At 38.9% G+C, this 21,177-nt stretch overlaps 1 protein-coding gene across 2 annotated transcripts in view; it reads right to left on the reverse strand.

Annotated features, from left to right (window-relative positions):
• Positions 1–21,177, reverse strand: part of camkk1a (calcium/calmodulin-dependent protein kinase kinase 1, alpha a) — a 136,731-nt gene that overhangs the window by 34,156 nt on the left and 81,398 nt on the right. For both annotated transcript variants that reach the window (XM_041801638.1, XM_041801637.1), the window contains exons 5-9: positions 17,078–17,129; positions 16,408–16,541; positions 8,406–8,442; positions 6,336–6,357; positions 3,496–3,584 (exon numbers count right to left, since the gene is read on the reverse strand). In XM_041801638.1, coding sequence (XP_041657572.1) covers positions 3,496–3,584; positions 6,336–6,357; positions 8,406–8,442; positions 16,408–16,541; positions 17,078–17,129 — 334 coding nt within the window. The remainder of the gene's footprint in view (positions 1–3,495; positions 3,585–6,335; positions 6,358–8,405; positions 8,443–16,407; positions 16,542–17,077; positions 17,130–21,177) is intronic.

Consider the following 21,177-nt stretch of genomic DNA (forward strand, 5'->3'; position numbering starts at 1 on the left):
TTACAGCTAAGTGTAAGCGGTTAATTCAGAGTCTCTGTCTCATTTAGATTATAATGATGTACCAAAGAGGCTCCTCTCACACATGCACGCGTGAAATTTTTCTAGTTTGGGTGCATGTCTGAACAAAACTTAAGATTCACAAGTGCCCTGGAAAATGTCTGGGTGAGCCGAAGGGTGAGTCAGTATGCAGGATGGTGACCTTGGTCACACTGGAGCTAAACGCTTGTGTTCTTCTTATGAATCTTCTTATGAATCTGCTGAAACATTGTTATTTTTTTGGTTGTATAGTGGAAACATCTCTAAAGTATTAGAGTCCTGAGAACAGTGGCACACCTATAAAGCTCTTCCAGAAACTATCAGGGTATCTGAATATCTAGATATTATTTAGAAAATGTCAGGAGTTCATAAACACCATCATCATGTCCAACACAATCTATTTAATTCAGCACACACTGGTCTTACTCCTGCAGATTAATTTTGGCATCTGTGTCCATTCATAAAAGCCTTTAGTTGGTTTATCAAGAAGTTAGGTCTGTCCCTCTTGTTTGTATAATTTCTTTAAAGGAAATGTTGCTTATTTGAGGTTATAAGGTTCAGATTTGTGCAAAAGTAAATGGTTTGGAAAAATAGCTGCAGCTGCTCCAGATGTTCTCTGTCTCTGAATGCAGCATGGATTTGTTTAGTCTCAGTCATTTGTCACGGTTGTTGGTCTTAAGGGTCTACAGGTCATTTAAGCTTTACTGCAGTAAAGTCAGTTTGTTAATTCGACTCTTCAGAAGTCAAAATTAGTTTTTCATATATTAAAAAAATCCTGATAAAACAATGGCTGGATAGTTTTATTTAAAGATTTTTGGTAAGGAAGAGCATGCAAGCCTATTCTGTCAGGCATCTATCAAAGAAAATAATTAAAACTAGTGAGATTAGGTGTGACCCCTGGAAATGGACCAAAACGCCCCACTTTTGGCTAATTTATTCAAAATGATGGATTTCTTGTTGGACATAGAATCATGGTCCCGCTATTTCTTTTGTAAATCTCCCAAAGCCGGGTCTTCACACCAAATTTCAGAAATCAAAGTAAAACTGTCTTTTGACAGTGTAACATATATCACAAAAGGTGGTGTTGCTGTGTCAATTCTTCTGGACCATTTTTGAAACTCATGTCAACCGCTCATTTTCAGTTTTGGGTGTTTTTGCCAGTTTTCATACAAATTACTTCATGTCTAAACAGAGAAAAACAAAATGCCTACAATTACAATAGTGCTGTTGCACCCAATTGGTACTTGGACCCCAATGAATCTAAGTTTTTGATAAATATGCATTGCATAATTTTTCATCCAGGGCCTGGGGGACCAGGCGATTCTTACATACAAGTGGGAGGGGGGGTCTCCAAGGAAATGGCTGGCAACCACTGCTCTAGACCAGTGGTTCTCAACTCGTCAGGCATCAGGACCCACCACCTTCTACGTAAGAGAAATCATGACCCAAGGGTGAATTGTCCTGACTCCTCTGTCCTCTGTTTCCTTGTCCTTGCTTCCGGTTGCGTGGCATTGCTGCGATACGGACTCCTGTCCTGTTCTTGTTTTATGTGTTTAAAGCTGCTTTAATGCGTTGTTACTATTCCTGTTGGTCTTTAACGTTGGCTCTGGACAGTATGGCATGATATGCTACAGCATAGATTTAACATGAAAGTGTCACCAAGCTTAAGGTTGTGGATATTGAAGAACTATGTAGAAAAGGATGTATGAACTGCTGCCTCAGTTCCTCCTTCACTGATTACTTTTACTCTGTGGTTTTCAACCTTTTTTGTCCATAAGCAAGAATCTCAAGACACACCATACTCACGTTGATACAAAATAGACTCTTGAAATAATGTTACAGTCAAGGACGCTCATAACGGTGGATAAAGGCAACTCCCAGCCAACTGGGGAATCATAGAGGTTAGCAAAACCATGGTCCATTGTTAAGTTAAATTGTGATAACCAATATATTTAACCCGAATAATAAACATTCTTATCAAAGCAACAAAAAATAAGTTTTATTTATCTGTGCTTTGCTGCGATATAGCTAAATAACTAAATAATTCAAAAGTTGGGCAAACAATGACAAAACTGGGTGAAAAGTGGCGAAAATGGGGTTGAAGTAACAGAAAATGTGGCAAAATTGGGCAAAAAGTAGCAAATTGGTTCGAAAGTGGCAGATTAGGGTTAAACAAAACAAACAAGACAAATGGGTAACGAGTTGCAATGGGAAGAGGAAAAAATGGCCCATTATGTGCAAAAAAGTAGGAAAAAGGGACAAAAATGGGTTAAATGTGACCAAAAGAAGTTGCAAAAAATTGGTAGTAAGTGTGGTTAAATTGGTTAAAAGTAGCACAAATAAATAATTTCAACATCTGAACCCAACAATAGCTAGTCTCTTTTTTCACCTCCAAAATGAGAGAAGTGTTAGCCAGAATGCTAGCAGGGGCTCAGCTAATTCTGTGGGTAAAACTGGTTACAGTTCTTTTCATAAAGTTGTAGTATTAATGTTCGGTTGTACAAATTCCCAAGGCACACCTAGACTTCCTTCAAAGCACACTAGCGTACCTTGCCGCACCATTTGAGGACCACTGCTTTTACTCATCACTGACTAACATGTGCATGAAATTCAGTTACAGCCACAGTCATACACAGCTATGATTTCATTTCAGAGGAAAAATTATGCACTTCAGTGACGTTTTAAGCTCATATCTATCAGTACTTATTATGAGCAGACTCTGATTGGTCTCCTGGTGTAGTTTTCAGTGGATCCACCATTAAAGTGGAGTTGTTTATTTGACTTGTTAAACTGAGCAGGAAATGTAGCCGACTCTCTACACTGACCTGTGACTCATTCAGGTTAAAGCACTCAAAAACAGGGAAAAAAAGGTTTGCAAAGAGCTTTAACATATTAATCTGTTGAAACGTAACACACCACAACATTTGAGCAATGAGAGTCGGCTTTTGCATCAGTATCTGAGCCTCTGTGGCCTTATTTTTGAAGACGGAGCTCAGAGAGGGCAGCATTGATCTCTAATCATTAGTCTCATAGCTCAGTGAAATAGATCTAGTGCAGCAAATGAGGACACAGCTTGAGGAAACCATTTCAGTGAAGAGAGACTCGATACTGATGAAGTGGACAGCACACATCAGCTGACAGAGCCTGAGGGCCTGCAGACAGACGGTCAAGAACATGTTGTTCTTTGAAAAAGGAAACACTACAGGAGCACTTCTTTTTGAGAGCACTGAGAGAGTATATGGGTAGAGAAAGACATGTCTCTGATTTTATACTTGAGTATAGAGGGGGATATCTTTAGAAATGGAGACTAATGCTTCATGGGTAAACAGAAATTCTTCTCAAACTGCATGGAGCTCTCTGTAGTGGAGCATCAGAGCTTTAAATCCACAAAAATACATCTGACTGACACTCTGTAGAGGTGTATTTCAGCAGCTCAAACACTAGTCTTATTCTACTCACAGTACTCTATCCCCAGGATGACGTCTCTGAAGTAAAGCCTGGCCTGCTCCTCTGACAGAGGGCTGTCTGTGGGCACCTCCATCACTGGACTGTGGATCCATGCAGGCAGACACAGGAAGACAGAGAACAAGTCAGACAAATCCTCAGAATATCAGTATCAGTTGCTTTATTAGCACAAGATTTTTGATGCCAAAAGCAGAGATGTATGCAAACAGACAAACATGATGACCAAACAGCTCTGAGATCCAAAATCAGCGATTGAGACTTTGTTTTTCTTGTATGGATCCAAATCCAACAGCACCAGAAACATCCTAGTATTTGTTTGGATTAGCTACAGCAAATACATTCATTAACATCTCACTGTAGCAAAAGGGTTCTAGAGGACATTAGGACTGCCAATCCGAGGACGGTCTGAGCAATTAAAAGTGTTTGTTTACAAGTATATGTAGTTGGTAAAACACTTTAGTTATATTCATCTAAACTCTCTTTTTTTCTGCATTTACTCAGACGAGACAGTGGATAAAGCCAGAAACTGAGGAGAGAGAGAGAGCAGGGAATGATATGTAGGAAAGGAGCTACAGGCTGGATTTGAACCTATGCCGCCTGCTCCAAGATCAACAGCCTCTAGACGTGGGGTCTGCAGACATAACCACTTCAAACTATCTTAACACCTGGATACCAGTGAGGAACAGTTTTAAAGGAATTATTCAGTCAGGACCACTTAAAACACAAATGATTTGTGGCTATATTTAATATTTTTCTTCCTAGGCAGTTATTAATTTGCATTTATTGCCATTATTTCTATTTGGCCATTTAACTGTTCTGGAATCTCTCTGCCCTTTCACAAGCCTAAATGCAAAGCATCAAGCAGGAACAGAACACACATCTATTTATGGCTAATAATGCTGATTTGTTGTTGTGAGTTTAAAATGTCGTAATCACTGTTCACTGCTCATGGTGCAACAGTGAGGGCTACCTTCCTGGCTGTGTTTGCATCATGATGATGTGTTGAGCTGATGCTTACAGCTATTTTGAAACTTCATGAAAATGTCAGGGATGCATATGTGAAAGGGCTATACAGTGTGTAAGAAGTACCTTGCAAGGCAAGCTGTTTAAAGAACGCATCAGGTTTTACTTTGTCCTTTTGCAACTCTGGAGATATCATTCAATCATGAGAAAACAACCAGAAATGACTGGTTATGACAGGAAAACAGATTGCTGTAAAATCTGGTGTATAAGACGACTTTTAAGATTTGTTTTTTTCATCTGAAAATTGACCATGTCCTACATCACTTTGAACAATTTTCCCTGATAAAATGCTGAGACTCCCATAGCAAAATCAGCTTTAGGCGGCTTAACACTTAAGGACTTTTCCACTGATTTCAAAGTCGCAGACAAAACTCTAAAGCTAGGGTAAAATCATGGGAGCCTTGCTAAAGTCGCAGCTCGCTCCCATTGTCGCAGTCGTTAGGTGTAAGGTGGTCATAAGACTTGATTTTAGCAGTTTTAAGGCAGTCTTTCTTCAGTCTTTAGACAGGTTGTATGCAAATTGTGTTTCTCAGTGGCACAACCGTCATTCACAACCAGTTGGAGCCAGCGTTACGCATAAGCACATTAAATCACTTCAATTTTTCAAAATATAAACGTGAGCATAGATTATTCTAGAGTCGCTGAGTGTCCGCTCAGAACTTGAGAGATTTAAAAACTTTTCTGCTCAGACCTGAGATCTCCTTCTACATCTTGGTCTCTGCCCAAAAATTGTTGTTGTGAATTTCCACCAGATGCGTAATGGGAAATAATCTCAAAAGGAGTGAGGAGTAAGTGACCACCAGTCTTTGCAAAATCTAAGTCTGGGACTGAAAACTTAGCGACCTGCTGACAAATTGTCTCAGGGTCTCAGATGTCAGTCTTTTAAGAGTTTTAGTGAAGCCGGCGTAAGGCCGGCCTTCCTGCTAGTGCAGCCACCACCAGTGCACTGCGTGATGGCTGTGGGTCTGTACTTCACAGCTATCACTACTGTGCAGATAGCTTAAAAACTGTACAGTAGCTACAAAGAACCTGAATCATAAGAACTTTTCTGAAAGCAAAGGAAAACATCATGCGGGAAGATACTTTTTCTTCTGGGATAACCCCAAAGAACCGACTCTTGTAAACCAATATGATCTATGTTTTTGATTTTACAAAAAATAAAATGTATGGACACAAGACTTCTGTAAAATACAGATCCAAACAGTAAAACTTTCTATCATTGTAACATCAGTGCTCAATATTGCAGCACTGAAACGTTAGAATAGCAGTCTGTTTTATTAGAAGAAGTAGAGCCAGTAGCTGTAGCAGCAGCTGCAGAGTTTTATGATAAGCAGAATCCAAAACAGGCAGCTGTTCAGTATTAATCAGCTCCTCCGTCTATCATCTCTCTCCCAGGGGCAACAAGAGAGCAAAAGTTCTCCCCCATCCTAAAAAAGCTTACCAACAGAGCAAACCTTCCTATTAAAAGGAGAACATTACTTATTAAAGTACATTTGTGTAATGATACCAGCTGCCCCCACCCTCCTCCAGGCTCTGAGAACAACAAAAGGTCCCTGATCATTAGATCAGAGCGGTGTAGGAAGGCGCAGCTCGTGCATCAGAATGTGAAACATTTACACAGCTTACTACTGCTGCTGATAACTGTGAAAACCTAAGAGCATTTCCAAAGCCTTTGAAGCCTGGGATTCAACAAACAGCATGCTGTCAGATGGGAGGAATAAAGGAGAGGAGGAAGACATGGAGGTGAAGGTAGACCAAACAGGAGATGGGGAGCTTTCAATTATTTAAAAAAGAACATGTTCTCTACTCACCCTTTACGCATCAGCTCAAAAACTGTCAGGAAAATAAAGAAGGAAAAAAGGACACATAAGACCAAAATATGTATTCGCTGATTTATTCAGCCAAGTCTGAGCACTAGAGTCATGCTATTCCTCAACCTCCTGAGACCCTGTGTGTACATACGAGGACATTCACTTTGGCTTTCCTACAACATAACAACATAGTAATCATTTCTCATTTTAGATAGTTATTCTGAATTCACATGAGTTTACATCATTTTCCTAGATTGTCTGGAGAATTCACTCTGAATTTTCAAGAAAAGTTCTTGAATTCTTTTGGGAACATGTTTTCTTAATTTTGACAGTTTTGATTGAGTGTTTTTTTGGGGGGGTGCGGCGCTATGGAAGTGTATTTGGAAGTTTTGGAGTTATCTTAGTGGGAAACTGGGGGGATTCATTTGTAAATTTAGGGAAATTTGATTGGAAATGCAGGTGGGGATTTTCCTTCAAATTTTCCTGAATTCCCTGGGAACTTTTATAAAAAAAATTTGTAAATTCTACCTGGAATATGAATCGAAACTTTATTTTTTTTTTTGTAACATGTTTTCTTTAATTCTGACAGTTAAATTGAAAATTTTGGCAGTTTTAAAGAACCTTAATGGTAAACTGGGTGAATTCATTTGTATATTTGGGGGAATCTGATTGGAAATTTGAATGGGGATTACCTTTAAATTTTCCTTAATTTTCCGGGAACTTTTAGAGAATTTGTTTTTCCTGGAATTTGAATTGAAATTTTGGCTGGAATTTTCTTCGATATTTTGGAGAATGTGCCTTATAATTATAAGCAATTTATTATTATTATTATTATTTTTGTGTATGTGTGAATTTGGTGATGTTATTTGTTCTTAGGGAATTAGTTTGGAAATTTAAGTAGGGAATTTCCTTTAAAATTTCCTGGAATTTTAGGAAATTTGTTTGGAAATTTGGGAGAATTTGTGCGTGTCATTTTTGGGAATTTGATTTAAAAGTTTTTGCTGATTTTCAGGGGAATTTTTATGGATTTCTTTTATAAATTTGAGAGAAAAATTTACTGAAGTTTTGGCTGGAATTAGCACTGACATTTTGGGCATGCCTGAAATTTTTTTAGGAATTTTGAATGAATTTTTAGTTTAAATTTTGTGCCTTTTTTAACAAAGAGTTTATTAAGACATTTTGGGGAATATTTGAGGATCTTTTAGGATATTTATTTTGAGGCATATTTTGAATTTAGCAGACATTTATGGTAATGTTTTGAAAATTTGGGGGATTTTTAAAAACTTTTTAAAGTTCTCTGATCTTTTAAAATGGACTTTTCCAAGACCTCCACAACTAAAGTGAAAATCTTGTTCATTACTGGCCTTACAGGCTGAATCCTACCAGCTAGTCAAAATACACTCAAAATGTAGAATAAGAAAATGTTATAAAAACTGTGTTTTGGACAGTGAGATAAGCCTGTTGTTACAGACATCATTTTTGTGAAAACTACTTCCAGTTCAAAGCCAGGGCCAAGGTTTTGCACTTATTTTAGATAAGTGTGTGAAACTAAAAATGCATTCCACACAGAACTGCAGGTCTCAAGAGGTTAATAACATTGTCAACTTTTCAATATTTTTTGAAACCATACGTTTTGAGACATGCAATCTCAGGTATTTTAATGATCAATAGTGTCTAAGAACTTAAAAATAAGGACATACCACATTTTGGGAGCAGAGGAACTTAAATGGCCATGCTTTCCTAATATGTCTCTATATAATCTGGTTTTTATTCCTACCATGTAAAATCTAAAATTCTAGTATTGTAACAATCCAGTCTGAAATAGCATTAGATGAGGCCAAAGTGTCCCATTAAGCACAAAAAGTGTTTGATGTTTCACACTAACGGCGTCCTAACCATGACCTGGCTCTGCTGATGGAAGATCTCTGCATAATGTTTGAGCCCTGAGGTGATTATTCAAGAGATGGACTGAATTATGAATAAGTCAGATGAGCACTTGTCCCTGGCATATGTGCCACAGAGGGCAAAAACACAGTGAAAGACTTTGAGAGAGAAAAATAGTGAACGTACCCATGTGAAGGTTGTCCTCTGCAGGATCATCCAGCACCTGAAACATTTACATAACATCATTAACAGAGACTCTGAAAGCTCAAGGTCCTATTCTGAAGTACAGGTAGGAGTGATGACTGTCAAATGAACTTCTACTTATTTCCAAGAGGGTGTAAAAACCAGAGGATGCATTCAGGTCTGATCTTATGAAAGCACTGAGCATGAATTCACTGAGGACAGAGTCCTTGATGCTTTAGAAACTCTTTGAAAATAACCTTTTGGTCTTTATTCATATAAAATCCAGGATGATTGTCATCAGTGGGACACTGGTAGGAGGTGAAGTTAAATAGACTTTACAAAGTTTGTGCAAATTCACAACTCGACAGTCGACAGTTGGACAGGTTCATGGCCGGCTGCTATGTGGATGTGTTCTGACAGTTTTTTTTTAAAAACTGTTTCTTTTTACACTTGGTGCAATGTTTTCTTTTACACAACCAAAGCCAGACGAAGCGAGCCTCTACCCGGGTAAACAGACTGCAACTTTAGAAGAAAACGCTTCCAACACCACAAATCTAGACCCCCAGAATAAAGTTATTAAATTGACACTTATCAGCACTCAGATATGCCAGAGTAAAGAAAAAGATACTATGACATCATTTTATATTATATTTTACTGCATTTTTAAAAAATAAATTGAGCTCTTTTATATCATTAAATAATATGAACAAATACATCTCTTCAGTATGGTACACTTTAATGTAACCATGCAATGTTTGATCTCAACTGTAAAATGGTTAGATTACAGGTTAAAACTCAGAACATTTTACTCATTCAGTTTTTAGAATAAATGCAGCTTATATATTTTATCTGGAACGAGGCATTCTATTGTCATCACAGTGTGATGCATGTTGTTCCTGATGTTACTGCTGTCTGAATCAGAGATATTGTCCAATTTATCCGTCTGTGCTGCATTTTTAATATCCTCTTCTGGCACTAAATGTGAAACTAAACAAACTGAATCATGCTTTTCCAGCTTCATTTGGAGCATCAATACACCCACTTTAGTTTACAGTGCTGTGGAAAAGTATTTGCCCCTTTATGATTTCTTATTTTTGCATATTTGTCACAATTCAATGTTTCATATCACCAAAAAAAATATTATATTACACAAAAATAACCTGAGTAAATACAAAATATGATTTTTTTAAATGATGATTTTGTTTATTAAGGGAAAAAGCATCCAAACCTACCTGGTCCTATGTGAAAAAACTAATTTGCTCCTCAAATGAATAACTGACTGTGCCATGTTTGGCAGCAATAACTGTGAACAAACATTTGTGATGAATGACAGTGAGTCTTTCACATCAGTGTGGAGGAATTTTGTCCCAATCTTCTTCGTAGAATTGTTTAATTCAGCCACATTGAAGCATGAACAGTCTGTTAAAGGGGGCATATTATGCAAAAATCTCTTTTTCAGGCTTTTCTAACAAAAATATGTCTGTCCACAATCCCCTCAAGTACCATAACCCCCCACACCCTTTCTCCACCCTTCAGAAAATATGTGCTGAAACAAGCCATTCTCAGATTTTACCCTCATGACCTCACATGGGGAGTAAGCCCCCGCCCCCAGACTTGGTTGGCCCTCCCTGCATGGAAGAAAGTTCCTCAAGTCCTCTCCTGATCTTTCTCTCAGAGGAGGAGATGCTGGATAGCTCAGTGTGTAACCCTGCTGACTTTGATCTGGGAGATTGATGGTTCAAATCCCAGTCAGGTCCTTAACTTTGGATAAAAGTGTCTATAACATTGTAACATCAGGAGTGCCACATCCATCTCCTGAGAGGGGTGTGGTCAGGGGCGGAATCAGAAAGTTCATTAACATTTAAAGCCACAGACACAGAAACAGCTCATTCTGAGAAGGGCTGAACCAGAGTGGTCTTTAGACATGTAAAAATCACACACTAGAGTTACTTTTCAGCAGCAAACTTCACAGGCATGTTTTGGGGAACTCTGAGACCAATATAAACTTGTCTTAAAAGGGTAAAATATGTCCCCTTTAAAAGTAATGCCACAGCATCTCAATCAGATTTAAGTCTGGACTTTGAATAGGCCACTCCAAAACCTTCATTTTGGTTTTTTAAGACATCCATAGGCGGACTTGCTGGTGTGTTTTGGATCACTGTCCAGCTGCATAACCCAAGTGCGCTTGAACCTCAGGTCAAGAGCTGATGGCCCAGACCATCACACTGCCAACACCATGTTTGACTGTTGGTATGATGTTCTTTCTATGAAATGATACAGTATGTTGGTCTTACTCCAGACAAGCCTTTGTGTTCTTTTTGGTCAGCAGTGGTTTTGGTCTTGGAACTCTCCCATTGATGCCATTTTTGCCAAGTCTCTTTCTTATAGTTGAATCGTGAACCCTGACCTTAACTGAGTCAAGTGAGGCCTGCAGGTCTTTAGATGTTATTCTAGGTTCCTCTGTGACCTCCTGGATGAGTCAACAATGCGCTCTTTGAGTCATTTTGGTAGGCTAGCCACTCCTGGGGAGGTTCACCACTGTTCCAAGTTTTCTCCATTTGTGGATAAAGGCTCTCACCATGCTGTGCTGGAATCCAAAGGCTTTAGAAATGGCTTTGTAATCCATACCAGACTGGTAGGTGTCAATGACTTCTTGAATTTATTTAGATGGCGCCATGATGTGTTACTTTTTGAGATCTTGTAGCCTACTTCACTTTGTCAGATAGTTTTCTATTTGAGTGATTTCTTAATTAAGTAATCAGGCCTGGGTGTGATTTAATGAGGGAGCTTTACTTTATCACAGCACTGTACTTGAGTGTTTCTTATACTTTTTAAATTGATTTATTCTGAAACGTATATTCCTGACCTCTTACTACTCCCCTTTCCTTTGTTTATTCACAGCCCTGCAGTCTCATGCCCTTATATGGGCATAAAAGATGCATTTGGGAACAACATGCACAAGCTTTCAGCTTACATGCACAAGCCATTTATCACTTTATGACCATATGTGAGAATAATTTAACAGTTTAAGAATATGCATCCAATCTGACATCATTTTTCCTTAAAAACATTTTTTTGAAAAATCTTAAGGGCCAAAGTTTCCAAAGATCACCTGTGTGTGAAACTACAAAGCCAAAGCAGTGCTTCTACTCTTTAGTCTTCATACTCTTTGTTTGATTTTGAAATTTGGTGCTTAAGTGAAAGATCTATATCTACTCTCTCATACTTTTAAAACTCTAAAAGCACATACATGTTCCAACTAAATAGATGTCTTGAGTTTAGCTGTAAAGAAGTGAACATGAGTGTTCTTGTCTGTTTGAAGCCCCCTGGGACTCTGGACTGCAGGTTAGCTGCCTGTTACGTGCAGTCAATAATCCAGTCTTGGCCAGGTAATAAAAACAGCCGTTCTCTCTGGAATACGAGGTCCATGTTCTGCTAGAAAATGGCTCAGACACAAACATGGAGTCCATCTGGAGCCGGGCTTTAAAACACAACATGCTGCTGAATTTAAATGACGACAGGGAAGGTAAACATCACACAGTACACACTGAACTGGAAAAACAAGGGCAGGAAGTGTCCTCTAAAGTAAGAGGAAGATGATTTACACAGGACACAGTAAATAAGTGAATGTTTGTTGTTTTCTTCAAATAAACACTGTTTTTAGGCTTGTTTTTGGTGTGAAATCAGAAAAATATGAGCGGTAAATTGGCTGGAAAAGGAAAGCATTAATATTCAGGTAATTTCTCTGCAGCTGCAGTGACTAAGATGTATTAAAAAGGAGTCTGAACTTATGTTGAAGTGACATTAATTGAGCCTGGTGTGTTTAAGTGTCCTCTCTCATATCAGCTTCATGCCTGGACTAATACAGACCTAGTTTTACAGTCTCTCCCCACCATCTGTGACAAATGACCACATCACTCATCGGTTTTAATCTTCTCCACTCTGCGTCCGCTTTAATGTTTCAAATGAAGAGAAAAAAAAACCCATTCATAATTAGATGGACTGGGCTGCAGTCTCATAGGAATCAGTCGGGAGGCTGTAATAAGGCACAGGCTGTTAAAATGGATGAGCGGAGAAGGACAGAGAGGAGAGAAACGGGCTCTCCCATCACCCACATATCCCCATTATGAGAGGGGGCTTGATGGCAGACAAAGATGCCAAAGAGATTCCTCAGAAAATACAGAGCTTTTCCTTTAAAAACGGTTTCATATTTCTGGCACATTTGATGCCCGAGTGAGCCAGACAGCTTTCCTTCTGACTGCTTCCCTGAGCTTAACTCCTGACCACGACGTCGGCACCCCCGCCATCTGGCCGAGATTGAAACACAGATAACATCGAAAGGGAGCAGCGGGCATCTCGAGTCACGTCTTCAAATGGCCTATCATTTTTCACAAACAACCGCCTCTGCAGAAAGTGAAAGTCTATCCATCTTTAAACTTCCCAAAGTCAGTTTGAGAGCGCCGTCTGCTGTGAATAAGAATCCATTCAGAGGAAGCTTCATTTTTCCAGAGAATATAACACTGTAAATATCCAGTGACAGGAAGTGTAATGGATGTTTCAGAGGTCAAACCTATCTTATGTCTCCTGCCTGATTCCTGACAGCACAGATTTTATTTCTCCTTTTTTGTCAGAATGAAACACGATAAAATGACAAAGGTTCAAAGCCTGGGCCAGGAAGGCTTTCTACGACACTGTCAGACATGATTTTCAGACTGAAACAAATGCTCTCTTTGGATAGACTTCCTTCATCCTTCAGCCCCCTCTCTCTAATTCTGCTTCTAAACTTTCCTCATTCCTCCTTCCTATGAACTATCAAGTTTCTCTGAGACAGAGAGCCACAAACAAGTTCTGACACAGTGCCTATAAAAAAGTATTCATCCCCTTGGATGTTTCATCCTTTTATTCATATTTTATAAATCAGTCATAGTCAATATACAGTATATATACAAAAACAACCTATTTGATGTCAAAGTAGAAAAAGGTTATATAGAAAAAAACCCTTTGGAAGGTCTAGTCACCACTATTCCTGGCTACCATTACACCGTGAAGACAAAAGAACACTTCAAGCAACTCAGAGAAAAGGTTACTTAAAAGTAGAAGAACATCCCCCAGAATTCAGTTAAATCCATCATCAAGAAATGAAAGGAATATGGCACATGTGTAAATCTGCCTGGATCAGGACGTCCTCACAAACTGCATGACTGTGAAAGAAGGAGAGCAGAAAGGCCACCAAGACACCTATGACTACACTGATGGAATTAACAGTCATATAAAGACATCTGTCTGGAAGGTCCAGTCACTGCTTTATCAGTATTCCCGGCTACCATTACACCACGAAGACAAAAGAACACTTCAAGCAACTAAGAGAAAAGGTTAATGAGAAGTATAACTTAGTTAAAGCATTACGGGAGAGTGGCAAAGAAAAGAGACTGTTGAAGAAAACTGATAAAATCTGGATAAGAGCTCACAAAAATGCATGTGGGAGACTCCAAGGTCAAGTGGAAGGATGTTCTTTGGTCTGATGAGACCAAAATGGTGCTTTTGGGCCTCAGACAAGATGCTATGTTTGGGGGACACCAACAACTGAACGATATTTCCTCATATAGGGAATCATTAAAGGTTTTTTATCTTTTTATCTTTATCCCATGCCCACAAACACACCATCCCTACTGTGAAGCATGGTGGTGACAGCATCATGCTGTGGGGATGCCTCTCAGCAGCCAGCCCTGGAAGGCTTGTAAAGGTAGAGGGTTAAATGAATGCTGGCAAAATATATAAAGATCCTGGAGGAAAATCTTATTCAATCTGATAGAGAAATTTTGCTTGGGAGAAGATTTATTTTACAGCAAGACAATGACCTGAGGCATACAGTGAAAGCTACACAGAAGACCTCAGTCCAGTGGAGAATGTGTGGCTAGACTTGAAGGGCTGTTCATGCCTGATCCCCGTACAACTTGACAGAGCTTGAGCAGTTTTGCAAAGAAGAATAGAGTAAAATTGCATAGCCCAGATGTACAAGCCTGATTAAAACCTATCCACATAGACTCAGTGCTGTGATTGCAGACAAAGGTGCATCTTCTACATATTGACGTGAAGGGGGTGAAAATTTATGCAGTCACTTATTTTACATCACATTTTTTTATTTAATTGACGTTAATTCTAGAAATCTGTTTTCACTTTGCCATTAAAGAGGTTTTATTGTTTTAATTTTTTTCAAAAGGCAAAATTATTTTGACCGTGACTGATTTATAAAATCAATCAAAGGGTGAATACTTTTATTGTCACTGTAAACCTCTAAAATACATCCTTCTGCAATTTTTAAACAGCTCCAGTGTATTATAATGCCAGTGCTAATGTTTCCTAATAGGCACAGAACACGTCATTTATCACCCACCGTTTCTGTTCTACACAAAGTCATAGTTGTATTCATGTCATCATAGCATATTTACTTTGTAGTTGTGGTTTTAAAAGATAAATACTGACGTTGTTTGTTAAGATTAAAATTAATTGGTGTTTAATTGACCAGGTCTCTAAGGGGGTGCAGCATGTTTGCTTTTTGTGCTTGTTAACTAGGTGTGCTATTAGCCTGAAATATCATTACCACCTCTGTGAATAGTGTTAAGTAATTATCACTAATGTGGCAAAATGTTAGGGAACTAGTGTGGGAACACGGGCAAAGAGAGTAGTTTTTATAATGACTCTGAGCTTCATGTAAGAATGCAGTAGACTAAATGGCACATGCACTATGTGGACAAAAGTATATGACACATTTGTTAACGATTAAATTTAGGTGTTTCAATCAGACATGTTCCAACAGGTGTATAAAATCAAGCACATAGCCATGCAGCCTCCATTTACAAACATTTCTGATACATAATAAGTCCTCTCAGTGATGTGGTACTGTGATGGATGCCACCTTTGCAATACCCTGTTTCACATGATTTCATCCCCGCTGGATATTCAACAGTCAAATGTAAGTGTTATAACTGTATTAGAAAGTGGAAACGTTTAGGAACAACAGCAACTAAGCCACCAAGCAGAGACCACATAAAATCACCCTTAGCCCAAAATACTTAATTTAGACTGGCTATTTGTCTTAGTTAAGGCAGGGCTTATTTGTAAATAATCGGTGTGAGCTGTGTGATGCAACAAGCTGCTTGTTGTATCGTCATACCACAGCTGAGTAGCATGAACTGTTTTCTAATAATCCAGAAAACTGATAAAAAAAACTTCCATGCCTTATTGGAGCAATTAAAATACAGAATAATGCTGATTTATCAGCAACCTTGAAACCTATCCAGCAGTACCTGTTATCATTATCTGACAGACGCTTTGTACCTCTGGGAATAAAAGTGGCTTTTTCTTTAGTTCTGGTGAAGCCAGCGGTTAGTGTTGAATGACTTGAAGTGTTCCCTTTCAATGTGGCATTTACATCTACATTGTAAAAGCTGTCATTTTTATTTTCTCTGGAGTAGCGCTGTTCATCTGAAGAGTCTTAGTTCTTCTGTAGACTGTATTCACATTTCAATGGCTCTACTTGCACTCATTTGTGCAGAATATGCCCAGGAAAGACATGTATTTTAATCTTGTTTTATCACAGTTAAGGTGAATGAAGTTTACAAGAAAATTAACATCACCGCAGATTTCTTTTATGTCAAATGTCATCAGCTTTGTCAGATCTTGAATTTCCCCTTAAAACAAATAAAGTATCTGTTTTTAGAGACAAAGAATGACATTGAGGTGAGCTGGTTTGTCAGCATAGACTTTGTTTCTCAACATGGACTGTTTTACCTGTGTACACCAAATCCTCTAGATACATAACTGGTCAATATTGCAAGAACTACAAATGTGCTCCAAACAGAAACCAGAAGACTGAACATGCTGAAACTCAAAATCCCTGTGTACAGATTCTACATCTCTGTACAGGAATCACAAAGACAGATTCCTATTTCAGTAACAGAACGCATTAACTGATGCTATTTACTAAAGATAAATATAATCTCACCTCCACCAGCTTGACTATGTTGATGTGGTCCAGTTTTTTAAGGATGGCGATCTCTTGGTAGACCCTCTCCAGGGGTCCGAGAATCTTTGGCTGCTCTCCTTGCACTGCTTTGGGTCCTCTTGGAGGTGGACGACCTTGAGACCACCACACAAAGCGAACACGCTTGTTATGTGCAAGTATTAAATCAAACCACCACAGTCTTGATACAGTCTTGGAACACAAAGTTCTATCTCAAGCATAAGGAGGAATTTTAAAACTTATTTCCATCTCTCACGCCTTTCCTCTGAACATCTGGTGGCGGGGCAGTGAACATATCGCTGTGTAGCCTGGCGTGACTTTGTGGTAGTGTGCCTGCCTAACCTGACATAGTGACCATTGTAAGGGACAAAAAAATCATGTAGCCTGACCTCAGCTTAAGGATTACTTCTCTACGGTAAATCTTCTTCATCTACTATCATCAGATTTTAGATTTTACTGTTACTTTTACTATTACTGTATAATGTTCTATTCTTATTCATTTTACTATTTAATAGTAATGTAGTCCTGTTTCACGATTTGCTTTTATACTGTGAAACACTTTGGTCACCCGTGGTTGTTTTAAATGTGCTATATAAATAAAGTTGATTTGAACTGAATCACTCATTGTCAGTAAAGATGGAGTTGGACTTACGTGGAAAACCACACTGCTTCATTAACTTCTTCTTGGACACCACCTTCATGGCCTGAAAAAGAAATAAAACACTTTAAATAAAGAGAACAAAAGCAGCATCAGTTAAGTGAAGTTTATAAACTTTAATTACAGATATATATGTAAAATGGGAATATCATGAAAAAGGTCAATTTCCTTGTGATTTAAGTCAAGAGAAACTTCCATTCTAGATTTATCTCATACAAAGTGAAATATCTCAAGACCATCTTTGTTTTAATATTGATCATTGCAGCTTACAGCTTATGAAAATTTACAGTGATCTATCCCAAAATATTAGAATATCACAAAACACCAGTCCAAAAAAAGAATTTATAAGACAGAAGTGTTGATCTTCTGGAAAATTCTGGTCTGCCAGCAGCCCTCAGCTCATCTGAATTGTTGAGTCTGGTGTCTCTCATCTTCTTCTTGACATTTCCCAAAAGATTCTCTATGGGGTTCAGGTCAGGCCAGTCAAACACAGTAACACCATGGTCAGCAAACCAGTTTCTGCTAGTTTTGGCTTCACTGTGGGCAGGTGCCAAGTCCTGCTGGAAAAGTAAATCAGTATCTCCATGAAGCGTCTCAGCAGGTTGAAGTATGAAGTGCTCTAAAATGAAGAGACATCCGGCTCCAGACCTCAATGGTGGGGTGTTTTGGGCTCATCTGTTGCAGACCTCTACAACAAGGTGACCTTGGGGTACTAACCTTTGTTGAGTTTTTCTGTAATTTGTGGTGTGTTATTTTTAACCCTAACCTTTAAGGTTCAGGTTCCTAACCCTAACCCTTCGCTTTATATTCATACAATTCTGCTGATGGGAGAAGTAGCCACTGACTGTAACCTTTGACAGCGAGCAGAAAATATACGTCATTCAATACGTCATTCTGGTTCTGGCTCGGGTAATGTACGTCACATCCCACCTCACAGCCGAGGTTGCCCCATTATAGAGGTCTGCAACAGATGAGCCCAAAACGCCTCACCATAGAGCTCTGCAGCTAGATCATCTTGCTAAAATCTCCTGGCAGACAGCTGACAGTGTTGACTCTGGACTCCATAAAGTCAGTCACAGTGGACTAACAGCAGCAGATGACATGGCACCTCAAACCATCACTGACTGTGGAAACTAAAAACACTGGACCAAGCTCCTTGGATTCTGTGCCTCTCTGATCTTCCTCCTGACTCTGGGACCTTGACGTCCAAATGAAATTTAAAATTAACTTTCATTTGAAAACAGGACTTCGGACCACTGAGTACTGGCCCAGGTCTTTTTCTCCTTAGCCCTGGTGAGATACTGATGGCATCTGTGGTTCAGGATTGGCTCAACACTATGAACAGAACATCTGTAGTCCATTTCCTGGGCCCTTCAGTGAGTGGTGGCTCTTGATCCACTGACTCTAGCCTCAGTCCACTCCTTGTGAAGCTTCCTTAAGTTCTTGAATCTGCTTTATTTGACAATCCTCTGAAGGCTGAACTCATCTCTGTTACTTGTACACCTTTTCTTACCAAACATTTTCCCTAAAGTCCATTGTAAATGTACATGCAAAAGGGACAATCATACAGCCAATCAAACTGAATTTTCAATGCTCTACACAGAGCCCCTAAGGGGACTAAAATCTTGTTCAAACCAGAGTCACACATATGAGAACATGTGTGCACATGTGAGTCAGATTTTTGAGATAAGTTTGGGTTTATGCTCAGACTACATGTGAGTGAGTAAAGTAAAAGTTGTAATGATGTTTTAGGAGATGTAGCTGGTTATACAAAGAGAGGAGAAAACTTTAAATGCATGTCTGATGAGTCTCAAAAACCTGCTGTCAGAATGTCAGTGTGATTTTTAAGGTCTCTAACTCAAGGTTAGGTGAAACATTTTCCTTCAACAACCCTGTATCAGATGTAGTGATCTGCAGCTCTTACAGACACTTATGCTAAAAGTCCGGTCATTGTGGTTCTGACTGTGCAGGAACCAGGTTTGGCATGGAACGGATCCTCCTCTTTCCTCAGTTCTCCTCATGCTGTGGTGTTTAAGTGTGCGTGTGTGTGGGAGGGTGACTCAGCCTCAGAGTCATCAAACAGTTAAAATTATCAAGCAATTTTCAGGATTACTGCAGTTTTTTGGTAGTTTAGATCACGTAACCGCACAAGCACTCAGACAGCTCTATTATTCTTGATCAATCAGAGTTCATTACACAATCTGAGACTGATGGGCGACAGTCTGAGTTATTAAACTGATCTCAGGATGACTACTTTATGCTTTTATAATTTCACTGATATAACAGGTTTTAAAGATAGAATCAAAGATGATGTGAAAGAGCTACTGTGTTTATGTTTTACATTGATTAAATGCAGTCAAATACAGCTTCTGTAATTCATAAAAAGAGTAGAATAAAGAGGTCTAAGTAGAGTTTGATTCATATATTGTTCCTTCAGACTGCCATTGTGTATCTTTTGGCTCCCCAGTTTGCAGATCAATTAGTTTTTGCAGGTAAACAAGACCCTGAACTGTGGCTGAAGTTGTCTAAGAGATGAAGAGACAAATGTTTTGGTGAAGAGAAAAAGCTGAGCTGACCTTTTGTGAGTGTTGACACAAAGCTGGATTAACCTTCTATGGGGAGAAATAAGATAAGGCCTTTAGGGAGCGACTCTTCTTAGTCATCTAGACTGCTGTTATTCAAGTACACAAAGACTGAGGAGGAAGAGTCTCCTAAAAATGTGTTTTTATTAAAGAAAGTCGATACCGATTCCTGGTGTCTCATATAAAACTGGTCCTAGATGATTGATTCAAAATAAATTTAAGTTATAGGTGGGGGGGGGGGGGGCTTACAGGGACATGGGACAGAGAAATATTTAGAAATGGGGATCACCTGAGTGCAGCGAATGTGTCTCAAGTGACTGAAGTATAAAAAACACCTGTGTCTGGAAGGTCCAGTCACTGGTAAATCAATATTCCTTGCTACCATTACACCACAAAGACAAAAGAACACTTAAGGCAACTCAGATAAAAGGTTATTAAAAAATATGAATCAAGGGGTGGATAGAAAAAAATCCAAGGCACTGAACATCCCCCAGAATTCAGTTAAATCCATCATCAAGAAATGGAATGAATATGGCACATGTGTAAATCTGCCTAGATCAGACTATCCTAACAAAATGGGAGGCCGTGCAAGAAGGAGGATAGTCCACCAAGACACCTACGACTACTCTGAAGGAGTTACAAACTTCAGCAGCTGAGATGGGAGAGACTCTGCATCAACTGTTGCCTGCCCTGTCTTCACCAGACAAAGCTTTATGGGAGAGTGGCAAAGAGAAAGCCAGTGTTGAAGAAAACTGAGATTAAATCTGGACTACATTTCACCAAAAGGCATGTGGGAGACTCCAGGGTCAAGTGGAAGAAAGTTCTTAGGCCATCAGACAAACCAGTGTTAATGTCATTTACTAAAACTATGACAACATTTTTATCGACAGCCTTTTTTCCATGAGAAAGACAAGATTAAGACTAGCCAAAAAAAGATCTTTGATGACTAAAACTGACTAAAGTAAGTTCAATTTTTGCTAAGATGACTAAAACAAGACTAAAATGTAATGTAGTTTTCGTTGGACATTCAAAATCCATGATTTATCTCCAATGTGGGTAAATCTGTCAAAATACAATGCATCTGTAGCTATTCTGCCTCTCAGCTGTAGAAAGCAAGGACCCCAGGTTTTGCAGCTTGTATAGAGCGCACTACCATGATTTGGTGCCAGATTCAGGCAGGAGAATTAATGTTTGGATTCAAAGTAAAGACTAAAATGTGAGGACTTTTTATGGACTTAAACTAGACTAAAATGTTTTTGAGTTTTCGTCGACTAAACTATAAAGGACAGAAATAACTAAAATGTGACTAAAACTAAAAGGTGTTTAATCTAAAGACTAAGACTGAGACTAAAATTAAAAATAGCTGTCAAAATTAACACCATCCCCAGTGAAGCATGGTGGTGGCAGCATCATGCTGTGGGGATGCTTCTCAGCAGCTAGCCCTGGAAGGCTTGTAAAGGTAGAGGGCAAAATGAATGCAGCAAAATGGAGGAAAACCCTGACTTTGCTCCT

The sequence above is a fragment of the Cheilinus undulatus genome, linkage group 12 (assembly GCF_018320785.1).
Source record: "Cheilinus undulatus linkage group 12, ASM1832078v1, whole genome shotgun sequence".
Taxonomy (NCBI): Eukaryota; Metazoa; Chordata; class Actinopteri; order Labriformes; family Labridae; genus Cheilinus; species Cheilinus undulatus.